Raw genomic sequence first — 12,100 nt, forward strand, 5'->3', positions numbered from 1 at the left:
AAAAATTAATTCATAATTAAGAAATTTTTTTTTATCACATGAGAATTAATTTCTTTCAAAAATTTGACAGATATCAAATAAATAAACATTTTTTCTGAATCTATATTTTTATTTTATTAGAATATAATTTTTATTTTTTAAAATGTATTTTTTTAGATAAAAAATTATGTATATGTCAAATAGTAGTGGGGGCAAGTGCCCCACTATTCCAAACGTGCATCTGTCCCTATATATATATATATATATATATATATATATATATATATAATATAGGAGGTTATAATTATACTGGTGTAACTTTTACTAAGTATTATGCCGCTCAATAACTTTATATTAAATATGAATTTTGTAAATCCAACCGTTAAATTGAAAGTTCATATCACTTTATAAGTGTATATCAAATTTTTTTAAAATTGAACAACAACCAGAAAGGTAATCAAAGTGTTTATATTTTAGTGTATTTTGAAATGAATATATTACATCAATTTTGTTTTATAAAAATGAAGTATCAAATCATCTTGGATTAATATAAAGTTTTGTATATATAATCTATGAGAGATATGAACTTTCAATCTAACAGTTGGATTTACCAAATTCACATTTAATATAAAGTTATTGAGCAGTGTAATACTTAGTAAAAGTCACATTTAATATATATATATATATATATATATATTGGTCATGAAATCTTTCAGGGAACTATCCGACCAATATGTAGAGTCATAGAGTTTGCTGATAAGTTTCCCAATCAGATTCTTGAGAAGACACAACTTCAAAGATTTCTTGGTTGTTTAAACTATGTTTCTGATTTTTTTCCTCAACTCAGTAACATAATTAAACCTCTTCATGAAAGGCTCAAGAAATCTCCCCGAGTCTAGAGTGAGAACCTCCTCCTTCTCTCTTGCCTTTGTATCTTCTTGTTCAATCTATACAACAATTTTGTATTACTCTTTCTTCTACTTTTTTTTCTTGCATCATAAAACTTTGTGAAAACCTGGGATTCGTAAGCCTGACTCGTCAGGTGTGCCCTTGATACCCAGTATTGTGCGGACTACCGCCGCGTAAATCTGGTTTTAATTGTTGCATGCTCATCTGCATATTCCTCCTTTCTCGTTTTCCCTAGATCCACCACCGGGACATCTTGATTAAGTGGTTTATAGTTGATGACCAACCTAGGAGCACCACGCTCGATTTCAGAAGCCTTGTTGACATAAAAGGCTGCACAAGACCAGGGACTCTTGCTCTTCCGGATTAAACCTTTGGAAATACGATCGTTGATCTCCTTTTGACAGTGGATGACAAGTTTGGGATTTGCCTATCAGTAAAATCCTTTTCATAAGGAAGGCTGACCATATGTTTCTTTCTATCCCAAAAAGCATTAGGAAGATCGGAACAAACATGACATTGAAATCGATCATGAAGACTCATAATCTTTTGTTTGATATGGGATTGAGAAAGCTGACTTTCGATATGTTTGAAAGAGATTTCCTCCTTAAGGAAATTGATTTGATTAAGCTTTCTATCAACCTGATTGATGTTACGAAAGAGGGGTTTATTCAGAAATTTGAACATGATTGTTTTTCCTAGATATTGGGTAGATATACCTTCATTAGATATCTTAATAGGGAAAATGGATTTAATGAATGGTGTTCCAAGGATTACATCATTCTTAAGATTTTTTACCAGGAGAAATGGAGTTTCAACCTGGAGATTATCATTTTGAATGATTGCAGAAGGGAGCTTATACTGGATTTCTAGTCGAGAACCACTAGCAGTCCTAAGTTTCTCGGAGGTTTTGTGGAAGTATTTGGTTGGAATGAGTCCTTCCAGAATACAGTTAGAATCAGCTCCAGTGTCAAACAGAGCGATTGTTTTTAAGACAAAATCTTCGATTGAAATAGTAACATCAATATAGAATTTTTGAATGCTACAATGATTGATCAGAGCGTTGAAGAGGGTATCATCATCAGTGGAGACATGGTCAGATTCATGGCCATCACTGGGATTGTCATGGTCATGCCGAACCACGTTATCGGAAAAAGCTTCAGTTATTTGAGATATGAAAGTTTCATGTAACTGTTGCTTCTTTTTGAGGTCACGAACCTCAGATTTAAGAGAACTGATTTCAATCTGTAGGTCTTGAATTGTAACTGGCTTAGCTGCAGATTTTTCAAGGCGTTTGAGGGTTTGAGTAAGATCAAACTTATTGTTAACAAACCTATTATCAAGCTGTGACTTGTTAGGTTTATGGAGGATTGTCTTGAGCTTTTCAAGATATTCATCTCTTTCATGGGGATCTTGAATGGACTTTAAGACATCAAGAAGAAGATTTTGCTCATCATTGTGGATAACATTGATGAGAGGAGAGTCAGAGCTTTCGTCACTAAAATTGCTTGCCAGCGGGCAAAGATTTGTTTTGATGCTAAATTTTTAACATCTTTTTGCAAAATATCTTTGGCTGATTTACAATCAACACGGACTAAAAATTTTTGATTCAACAAATCAGATTGAAATTTTGAAATACATAGTACAATGGCCAAAACTTCTTTTTTAACAGTAGAATAATTTTGTTGGGCCTTGTTCCAATGTTTTGATGTGAAAGCAATGCAATTTTCAGAATCATGCATGGCTTGTTTGAGAACACCTCCATAACCAATATCAGAGGCATCAGTTTCGACAATCTTTGGGAGATTGCTGTAGCGGAAAACTCATTTTACTGTTGTAATAGTAATCACTGTTGTAATAGTAACTTTAAGTTTTCTATAAATTTGTATCCTGCCTAGAAGAGTGGCACCGGTTAGCGAAAAGAGAGTCTAGAGTGAGAACCTCCTCCTTCTCTCTTGCCTTTGTATCTTCTTGTTCAATCAATACAACAATTTTGTATTACTCTTTCTTCTACTTTTATTTCTTGCATCATAAAACTTTGTGAAAACCTGGGATTCGTAAGCCTGACTCGTCAGGTGTGCCCTTGATACCCAGTATTGTGCGGACTACCGCCGCGTAAATCTGGTTTTAATTGTTGCATGCTCATCTGCATATTCCTCAGACAAAGGGTCATTAACCCGAGCTGGGTCATCTCAGCAAAACAAACCAATCGCTGGGTCATCTACTCAGCAAACCAAAGCAGGGTCATCTACCCATCAAACCAAACCATCGGACTATGCCATGGCACTTCCAACCCTTCTAGCCCTTCAGGATTGTGGGTTAACCAACCTCCCTTCCAAATCCTGGAAACAAATTTTTTCAGAAGAACCTAATGACCTCTTCTGGGATCAAAACCTGAAATCAATTATTTCAGAAATTTCCAAATCAAAGGTAACTTTACATCCAAAAGAATTGGTCGAGCAGCCTCAACCAATCACCCAAAAACAACCTCCCAAGGCCTGGAAACAGATTCTTGTAGAAGAACCTGACCCATATCTGAAATCAATTATTTCAAAAATTTCCAAATCAGAAGACTTGGTTGAGCAGCCTCAGCCAGTTGCCCAAAAACAACCATCTTCCTATCTACCAAAAGAAGGAAGGTTTTATCCTACAATCCAAATGGAACCCGAATTTTGGGATCCAAATCCAAACAAGATTTGCGAAAAAACCTTTCCACCAGGTTTTCTTTTCAAACCCCTTAGTCTTATCAAGACAAGGAGATTTTACGAATTCATACTGGTGGATTCCAAATCTGTTTCAATTAAACACAATTTTGACAAAAATGATAACCAGCTTATCACGCACTCAACAATTCAAATCCTCAAAATTTTGAGGATGTCGTCAATATTCAGAGCCGGAATAGTGCTTTAACAGCGATTGGAGGAACTCAGTCTTCTTCAGATGCTTCATCAAGGTTGATTCCGAAGCAATCATCTTCATTCTGGAAATATGACCCGGATGAAGAGGATGGAGAAGAGACTTCCTTCTTGGCTTTTCCTTTCGACGAACTGGACTCCGAGTCTGTCTGCAGGAGTTCAAGAATTTGATGAAGATTTGTCGCTAAAGCTTCATCATTTGTGGATGCTGCAAGGGCTGCTGCGATCTTAGCCTTTCGATTAAGAAACTGGCAAGTTTCTGGATCAGCGGCCTTGAGGCTCTTTGGATTCTTTTGGAACCAAAGCGCTACTCCTTGTGTATTGGCTCGGGATGCATCAAACTGATCCCACCATTTGACAGAGGCTTGCTTGCCTAAGATTGGAAGAAGCTTGGAGGTCTTCTTGAACTGGTGTTGCCAGGCAGATGTTCTTATCTTCTCCTCATCCATTGATCAGCACTTCAAACATCTTGAAATATTTTTCAAGGTAATTAAACGAAATGGCCTTGCTGTTTCTATATATATATATATGAGGGGAGTTATAATTACATCGGTGTAAATTTTACTAAGTGTTACACCGCTCAATAACTTTATATTAGATGTGAATTTTGTAAATTCAACCGTTAAATTGAAAATCTTTTACTCTTAAATCATATATACAAAATTTTATATTAATAGAAGATGATTTCTTATAAAATAAAATTAAATCTGTCGAAAAATTTATATTTTCGATGAGATAATTTTTGTAGGAAAAGCTATATTATTGATGGAATATTTCAGAAAAATTTATATTTGTCAAAAATGTAAGAACTGGTTTTAAATTTGATATGAAAATATTATGATATAATTAGATAAGATTTTAAGTTAGTATTTTTATTGATGGTTGATAATTAAAAAATAAAACAAGGATAAATACATTTTTTGAATTTTATGTTTGATTTAAGATAACTTATAAAATAACTCTTGATAAAGTTATTTCACTCAATAACTCATGGTATGTGTTGAATTTCATCGATCCAATTAATTGTTAATTTAAAATTTATTAAATTTTACTAATAATTAATATAAAAAAATTAATTAGTTTTGGAATAAATTATTTGCTAATTAACAATATAATTGAAACATTAATTATTTTAAATTATTTAACTAAAATCTTATTGACAATTTAGTATATGATCTTAATATTTTTGCATAACTAATATCTGGTTTTAAATTTGATATGAGAATATTATATATAATTAGATAAGATTTTAAGTTAGTATTTTATTAATAGTTGATAATTAGAAAATAAAACAAGGATAAATACATTTTTTTGAATTTTATATGTTTGATTTAAGGTAAATAAATATATTAAATTAATTAATAATTTATTTAAAATATTAAAATTTAATTTATAAGTATGTAATAAATAAATATTTATAATTTTAGAAATTATATTATAATTATAAATTATAAAATTAAATAATTTAAATTATAATTTTAAATAGAAATAAGTAGATGTTAATTATAAAAGTAAGTACATATAAATAAAGAATAAATAAATATATTATTATTATTATTATTATTCGTAATATAAAATTATTATATATTATTATTATAGGACAAATATGAAATTGTATATTTGAGGATGACTTAAATGAATTAATTTGTACAAGTTATACTGACAACATACATATACATTTCGGTAGCTTACTCATCAGAACTTCACAGTTAAGCGTGCTTGACTTGGAGTAGTACAGGGATGGGTGACCTTCTGAGAAGTTTTCCAGAAATTGCACAAGTAAGGATAAAACACACTAAACAGTGAAATATCGTGAAATAGAACCCTTGAGAGGCCAAATACGAGGATTGTTACATTAATAAATTTATTAAAATTTAAAAAAAAATTATAATTTCTGACGGGTAAAAAAAGGGTCGTAATATTAATTTAGAGGCAGTTGGTGCGACAGTTGATGAAAGGGTCGTAATGTTAATATAGAGGCAGTTAGTGTGTCAGGTGCTTCAGGGGTCGCAATTCCAATTTTGCGATGGTTTGTGCAACGGTTCTGATAACCGTCGCAAAATTTCCTGGTGACGGACAATTCTGTGACGGTTCCCAAACCGTCGCAATGTTGTCTTTGCGACAATTCTAACCGTCGCAATGTAGGCCATATAATCGTCGCAAAATCGTCATTTTCTTGTAATGATTTCCCGGCATCAACGTCAATGGAGTATGTCCCGAGTATGCCGGCTCGTAGTATGTTCCACTTTACACCTAGTCCATATGTTGCAGACATGATGTCTCCATTAGCACCTATGATGGATTATCGGGATTATCGATTTGGAAAGCCCGTAGTTTCGATAGGAGGATTTTTTGGTGGGGGCACCTCTTCCCAACATCCAGGTTTAGGGCATGATCTTAATACAACATTAGCAACAGAAGCTGGAAACCCAACGACAAATGAGGGAGATGATGATGAGGTAGTTTAGAGGAACCTAGATCGTGGTGCTCGCCATAGACAACGACAATGTATACTAAGTCCGCATGACCAACACATTCGGAGAAATGAATAGGTAATTTCAATAATAAGTTGTTAGTACTTAAACATAATTGATCCTTCTTAATTGTTTTGTTTACCTAAATGTTTAGTTTCCTGATATTAAATTTCTTTTACAGTTGATATAGCACTGGACAACTTGGTTACACGCGAGAGACATTACGAGAATAGCTTGAAGAACTAATTTTTCTTTTATTGTGTAATAGTTAATATAAACATTGTTGACATTATATCATTGTATAACAGAACAGTTTCATTGAAACACAATTGACATATGATTCAAAAATATTATAATAGGTTACCACAATGTTTGACAGTGAATTAAGACGTAGTAACTAATATTCAAATAAACAGGAAAATAAAAAATTTTCATGAGTTATTTAGAACTTCTTCAGCCAGCATAGGGCAATTAGTTCTATTATGTCCTTCACGCCTACAATGTCCACAATGGTGTCTCCTTTGGGATTTAGTCCAATCCATTTCATTTCTAATGCGGCTTGATTTTGGGCGTCCCTTTGCATGTAACATCGTCTCATCTGGGACTACGCAAGGTCCATTATTAGGTTGAATATTTTCATGACTTCCTAGTGGGAACCATTATCCTGAATATGCCGCTTTGATGTATTCGTTAGTATATGCAACATCAACATAAGTTAATGGATCTATACGAACGTGTGCACAAGCTGCTATTGCATGTGAACATGGATATTTATATGTCTGAAAAGCACTACACTCACATTTTGTTTCAGTTAGAAAAATATTGAAAACCTTGCCACCTCGTTGTGCTACTGCATTGAAGATTTCTTCAACTTCAAATCTTGTAGACTCGTAATCATACCTGCGAATGAAATGAGAGGTTTTCTGTTCTTGATTTGTTTCTATAGCATCCATTAATTTTTTACAATAACGTTTACTCATAGCAAGGTCTACGTTTGCCTTACCTAACCTTTGAACAAAGTACTCCACCAACCTAGCATATGTGCATTTAACTAACGCAGTTATAGGCAAGTTTCGTGCACCCTTAAGGACTTTGTTGACTGCCTCGACAAATTTGTTGTCATGTGTCCATATCGATGTCCTTCTTCGTTGTGTGCGAGAGCCCATTTTTCAAGGGAAATGCCATCAATCCAACGACAAATTTCAGGGCTGACATCGCGGAACCTTTCCAACCTTCTTTAAAATTTATGCTTGTTGGTTGTGTACCCTGCCATATATGAAGTTTATGTATCAATATTTATTAAATTAAACTGAGCAGTAGACCATATAAAAAACAATAACTCCTTTAGTACCTATGTGAATCAATTCTTCTTTAAGTTTTGTATTCTTGAATCAGTGGTTGAAGTTGTTAGCGATGTATTGAATGCAATATACATGATATGCTTGAGGTAGTTGCCACCCTTGGGCATTTCCCACTGCTGACTTGATGCAATTGCTTAGTGTTTATCCTTCTACTATTGCAAACGCAAGTGGTAAGACGCGAGCATTTCTATCTTGTGTCGTAGTGATCAGTAGTGTTCCTTGGTACTTTCCATAAAAAAATGTCCCATCTATTTGTATAATGGATTTAGTGTAGTTGAAGGCATCACATGCTGGTTTAAATGTCCAAAAGACTCGACGAAATTGACGAAAATTTGGATCCACTATATTGTTTGACACGTACTCAGTGGTTTTAAGTTTATACACAGACCCAGGACAACATTCAACCATCCTGTCCAACCACCTTGGTAGAAGATCATATGAGTCACTCCAGTCACCATAAACCCTCTCAATTGCCTTTTGTTTGGCTTTCCATGCCTTCCGATACGAAACCTTATAGTTGAATTGTCCACTAATTCTTTCTTGAATTAGAGAAATCGATACGGAAGCATCTTCCCTAACCATACCTACAAATAAATGTTAACCATCTTGGAATAATTGATATGATAAGTTTTAAGTGAAAATTTAAATATTGACTTACCAAATATACAATAACATATGAACTCAGAGTCCAATTTGTTCTGATCTTGAGATAGCATCGGGTTAATACATGTGTGTCTCCCGCTCCATTTCTTGATGACCCATTTTTTGTTCAATTTACTAGACATAATTGCCCTTAGTTTCCAAGGACAACCTTCATTCCTGTTAAGGCATTTGACAGACAAAACTCTTGGGCCAGACTTAACAACAACAAAAGTTTTATGTGCATTCATAGAATAATGTTTAACAGCCATTTGTACATCTTTTTTTGTGTGAAAACGAAGCCCAATATACAGCTCATCGCCTACTCTCCAAGAATTAGGGACATCTAAACCACGATACCAAGTCTCTTGATCAGGATGACTCCAGTTAATATAATTGTAATGTGGAGTTTCCGTCCAAAATGGATTATTTGAGGGTCCTACATGGAAATACAAACAATTTTAACTAAGTACCCATATAAATTATCAAAATATTACAACTTGAAATTAACCTATTTCAATTGGTTGGGAAGGTTCAACTTCATATGGTGATTGCACCATTACATTGTTGTTTGCATTGACATCTTCTTCATCCTCTGTATCGATGAACTCAAATCGTTGACTTCATCACCTTGTCCCAGATTGATATCATCGTCACTCAAGTTTGTCTCAAAATCAATGTTTAAGTCAGGATGATTTCTTGGTGGGGAGATTGGAACATTTGTGGGTTGTAAATTAGGGATGTTAGTTGCCGGATAAGATGTTGTTTGTTCAAAGTCATGAGACTAGTGGTTGCCTGAGTTTCATTCAAATGAAGTGAAGATGGCACAACCACATCTAAATGAACATACGATTCAATCATATTCATTTTATATATTGTTTGTCAAAGCTATCAAACATACACTCAAGATCTTCATCATCACGTACATCAGGACTTTCATATGATACAGGATCAAGACAACACAAATATCTACATTGTATCTTCGAGATAATTTGATTAGCATTAAGATTTAACTTCGTATAAATTTTATTCTTTAAATATTCAACATCAATACCATGACTAATACGGATTGTTTTATGATTACCCATGAATGAACAACCCTCAACACTTTGGTTAACTGTTGTAGAAACCCAATTTCGTCCGGGGCCATACAAATAAGGAAATGGACCTTTGTTATAAAGGGAAGGAGCTCATGAAGCATGCAAACAACAGGACAAGACATTAGAAGGCCCAAAAGCCCAAACAAGCTAGTTTTAATAGCCTGGAATGATTTGTTGCAAAACTAGAACAGGCTGTTCCCAATTTGGAACGGGCCGTTCCAAGTTCCTAAAAGGGCCTAAAACCCTAGTTTGGAACGGGTTGTTCCTACATTGGAACGGTCCGTTCCAAACTCCTCAAAAAATGGCTAAAACCTTAATTGGAACGGGTCGTTCCTAAACAGGAACGGGCCGTTCCAAGTTATTAAAATGACCTATAAACTTTTGTTTGGAATGACCGTTCCAGTCTAGGCAATTATGTGTTAAACTCACCTCTGGAACGGGCCGTTCTAGTTTCAGAACGGGTCGTTCCAGTCACAAGATTAACACCCAACGTTCAGATCCAGAACGGGCCATTCCAGTTTTGGAACGGGCCATTCTGGAAACCCTTCTAATGCCTATAAATAGACAGCTTGGGCATAATTCCAAAGGCCTGAAAATTTTGTCCAGGACTCCTTAGAGCTCAAAATTTCTCTTTCTCTCTCTCCTATTGTATTTCTTGAGTATTATGAGGCAAATGTAGTGTGAAAGGTTACCACAAAGCACCTAGATTTTCCATTTTTGAAGATGTAACAAAGCTTGCCACGAGGTATTTCATTTAATCTTCTTCTCTTTCCTTTATTTCTTATTTTTTTGTTATAACAAAAGCAATCATGTAGACAGTTTAGGGTCAACCGTGTAATTTAAATTTCAAGCATGTAAATAGTAATTCATAAAGGGGATCTAATATTTAATTTATTCTTTCTTATCACATTAACTTCATCACATGGTACTGATTGAGGGCGCTGTAGGGGTGCTTAATACCTTCTCTACACGTAACCGACCCCCAAACCCAATTCTGGTTATCAAGGCCATTATTGAATTTTTAAAAACCTTTTCTTTTTCCAATGTTTTGAGTAAAACATTGGTGGCGACTCCAATAACCTATTTTCAAAACCATTAATTAAGGATTAGTCTGGTGTCCGGGCATTCCGGTAATTGATGAGATCTTTAAAAGGATGTCTAAACTGTGACACCCTCTACCCCAACATACATATACAGTAATTATAAAAAAATAGAATTTTTCATCAATAAAAATCAAATTTCCAACCACGTAAGGGTAAAGAGTTCACATTCATAAACTTAATCCAAATAACATGCCAGTAAAATTACAAAGAAATAAAACTGAATTTTCCAAAATAATTTAATAAGAACATTTTAAACAATCCTATCTATGTCCCGATGTCACATGTCCTATCAGAGCAAAACCCAACATAGAAGCCTAAGCTTCATCACCAACATCCTCAGCCTCACGCTGATGATCACCTGTATATCAAACAAGAGAAACAACATTAAAGAAAGGAGTGAGAAACATCTCACTCTGGCTCACGGTGTAGGAACGCACACCGGATAGCCAAACACAAACAATACAGTTACCTCATAGATCAATCAAAAACAATAGTTTATTCAATCATCCAAGTCATACAAATAGTAATTTATCATCATTTAATAATAAGGATGCACATGCATGGACACGGACTTCACATTATCATGCATGTGGCGCCAGTAAAATATCACATGGCATATTGCCGCTAGCAATACACGAAGAGTAGTCTAGGAGTACATGCCGGGTCACACCCTCTGCGCACTCTCACTAGAAGGATATACTACCAGAGTCTCGTCAGGATAGCTAAGCTGCGCAAGATACATCCCATGCACACAATGGGCGAGACTGGGACTTCCAAACCGAGCTATCCCCAAGGACTAATCCCCAAAGCTTTTATACTAGGGGGCCTTCTCTGGCGGTGTATTCCATATCGTACCCTTAAAACACTTATGCAAATGATGCATGTCAATCAAGACTCTATGCATTCTCATATCACATTATCATTTCCCATGGTCATATCACATATCGCATTTCGTCATCATATTTCATTATCACATTTCATATCCCATGTCTCAATCACATTTCACTTTACATCTCAAGGCTCTGATACCACTTAATGTGACACCCTCTACCCCAACATACATATACAGTAATTATAAAAAAATATATATATAATTTTACATCAATAAAAATCAAATTTCCAACTACGTAAGGGTAAAAAGTTCACATTCATAAACTTAATCCAAATAACATGCCGGTAAAATTACAAAGAAATAAAACTGAATTTTCCAAAATAATTTAATAAGAACATCTTAAACTAATCATATCTATGTCCTGATGTCACATGTCCTATCAGAGCAAAACCCAACATAGAAGCCTAAGCTTCATCACCAACATCCTCAGTCTCACACTGATGATCACCTGTATAATAGTCACAGCAAAACAACACGAGAAAAGGGAGTGAGAAACATCTCACTCTGGCTCACAGTGTAGAAATGTACGCCGAATAGCCAAACACAAACAAAACAGGTATAACATAGATAAATTAATAATAACATCACACTCATCCAAGACATAAACCATCACTTTATCACATAACATTAAAAATGCATAAGTATGGACACGGACTACATATTATCATGCATGTGGCGCCAGTAAAACATCACATGGCATATTGCTGCTAGCAATACACGAAGAGTAGTCT

The 12,100-nt window shown here is 34.6% G+C and overlaps 1 protein-coding gene across 1 annotated transcript; it reads right to left on the reverse strand.

Moving 5' to 3' along the window:
* Positions 1–7,776: 7,776 nt before the first annotated feature.
* On the reverse strand, positions 7,777–8,217 carry LOC145956081 (uncharacterized). Its single transcript, XM_083071641.1, has one exon. The coding sequence runs from the start codon at positions 8,215–8,217 to the stop codon at positions 7,777–7,779; it is 441 nt and encodes a 146-aa protein (XP_082927767.1).
* Between the last annotated feature and the right edge of the window lie 3,883 nt (positions 8,218–12,100).

The sequence above is a fragment of the Cajanus cajan genome, chromosome 3 (genome assembly GCF_000230855.2).
Source record: "Cajanus cajan strain Asha chromosome 3, NIPB_CcT2T_4, whole genome shotgun sequence".
Classification (NCBI taxonomy): domain Eukaryota; kingdom Viridiplantae; phylum Streptophyta; class Magnoliopsida; order Fabales; family Fabaceae; genus Cajanus; species Cajanus cajan.

What these genes read in the sequence shown, in the direction of transcription:
- LOC145956081 (XM_083071641.1), bottom strand. Translation starts at nt 8,217, where the DNA reads ATGGTTAGGGAAGATGCTTCCGTATCGATTTCTCTAATTCAAGAAAGA.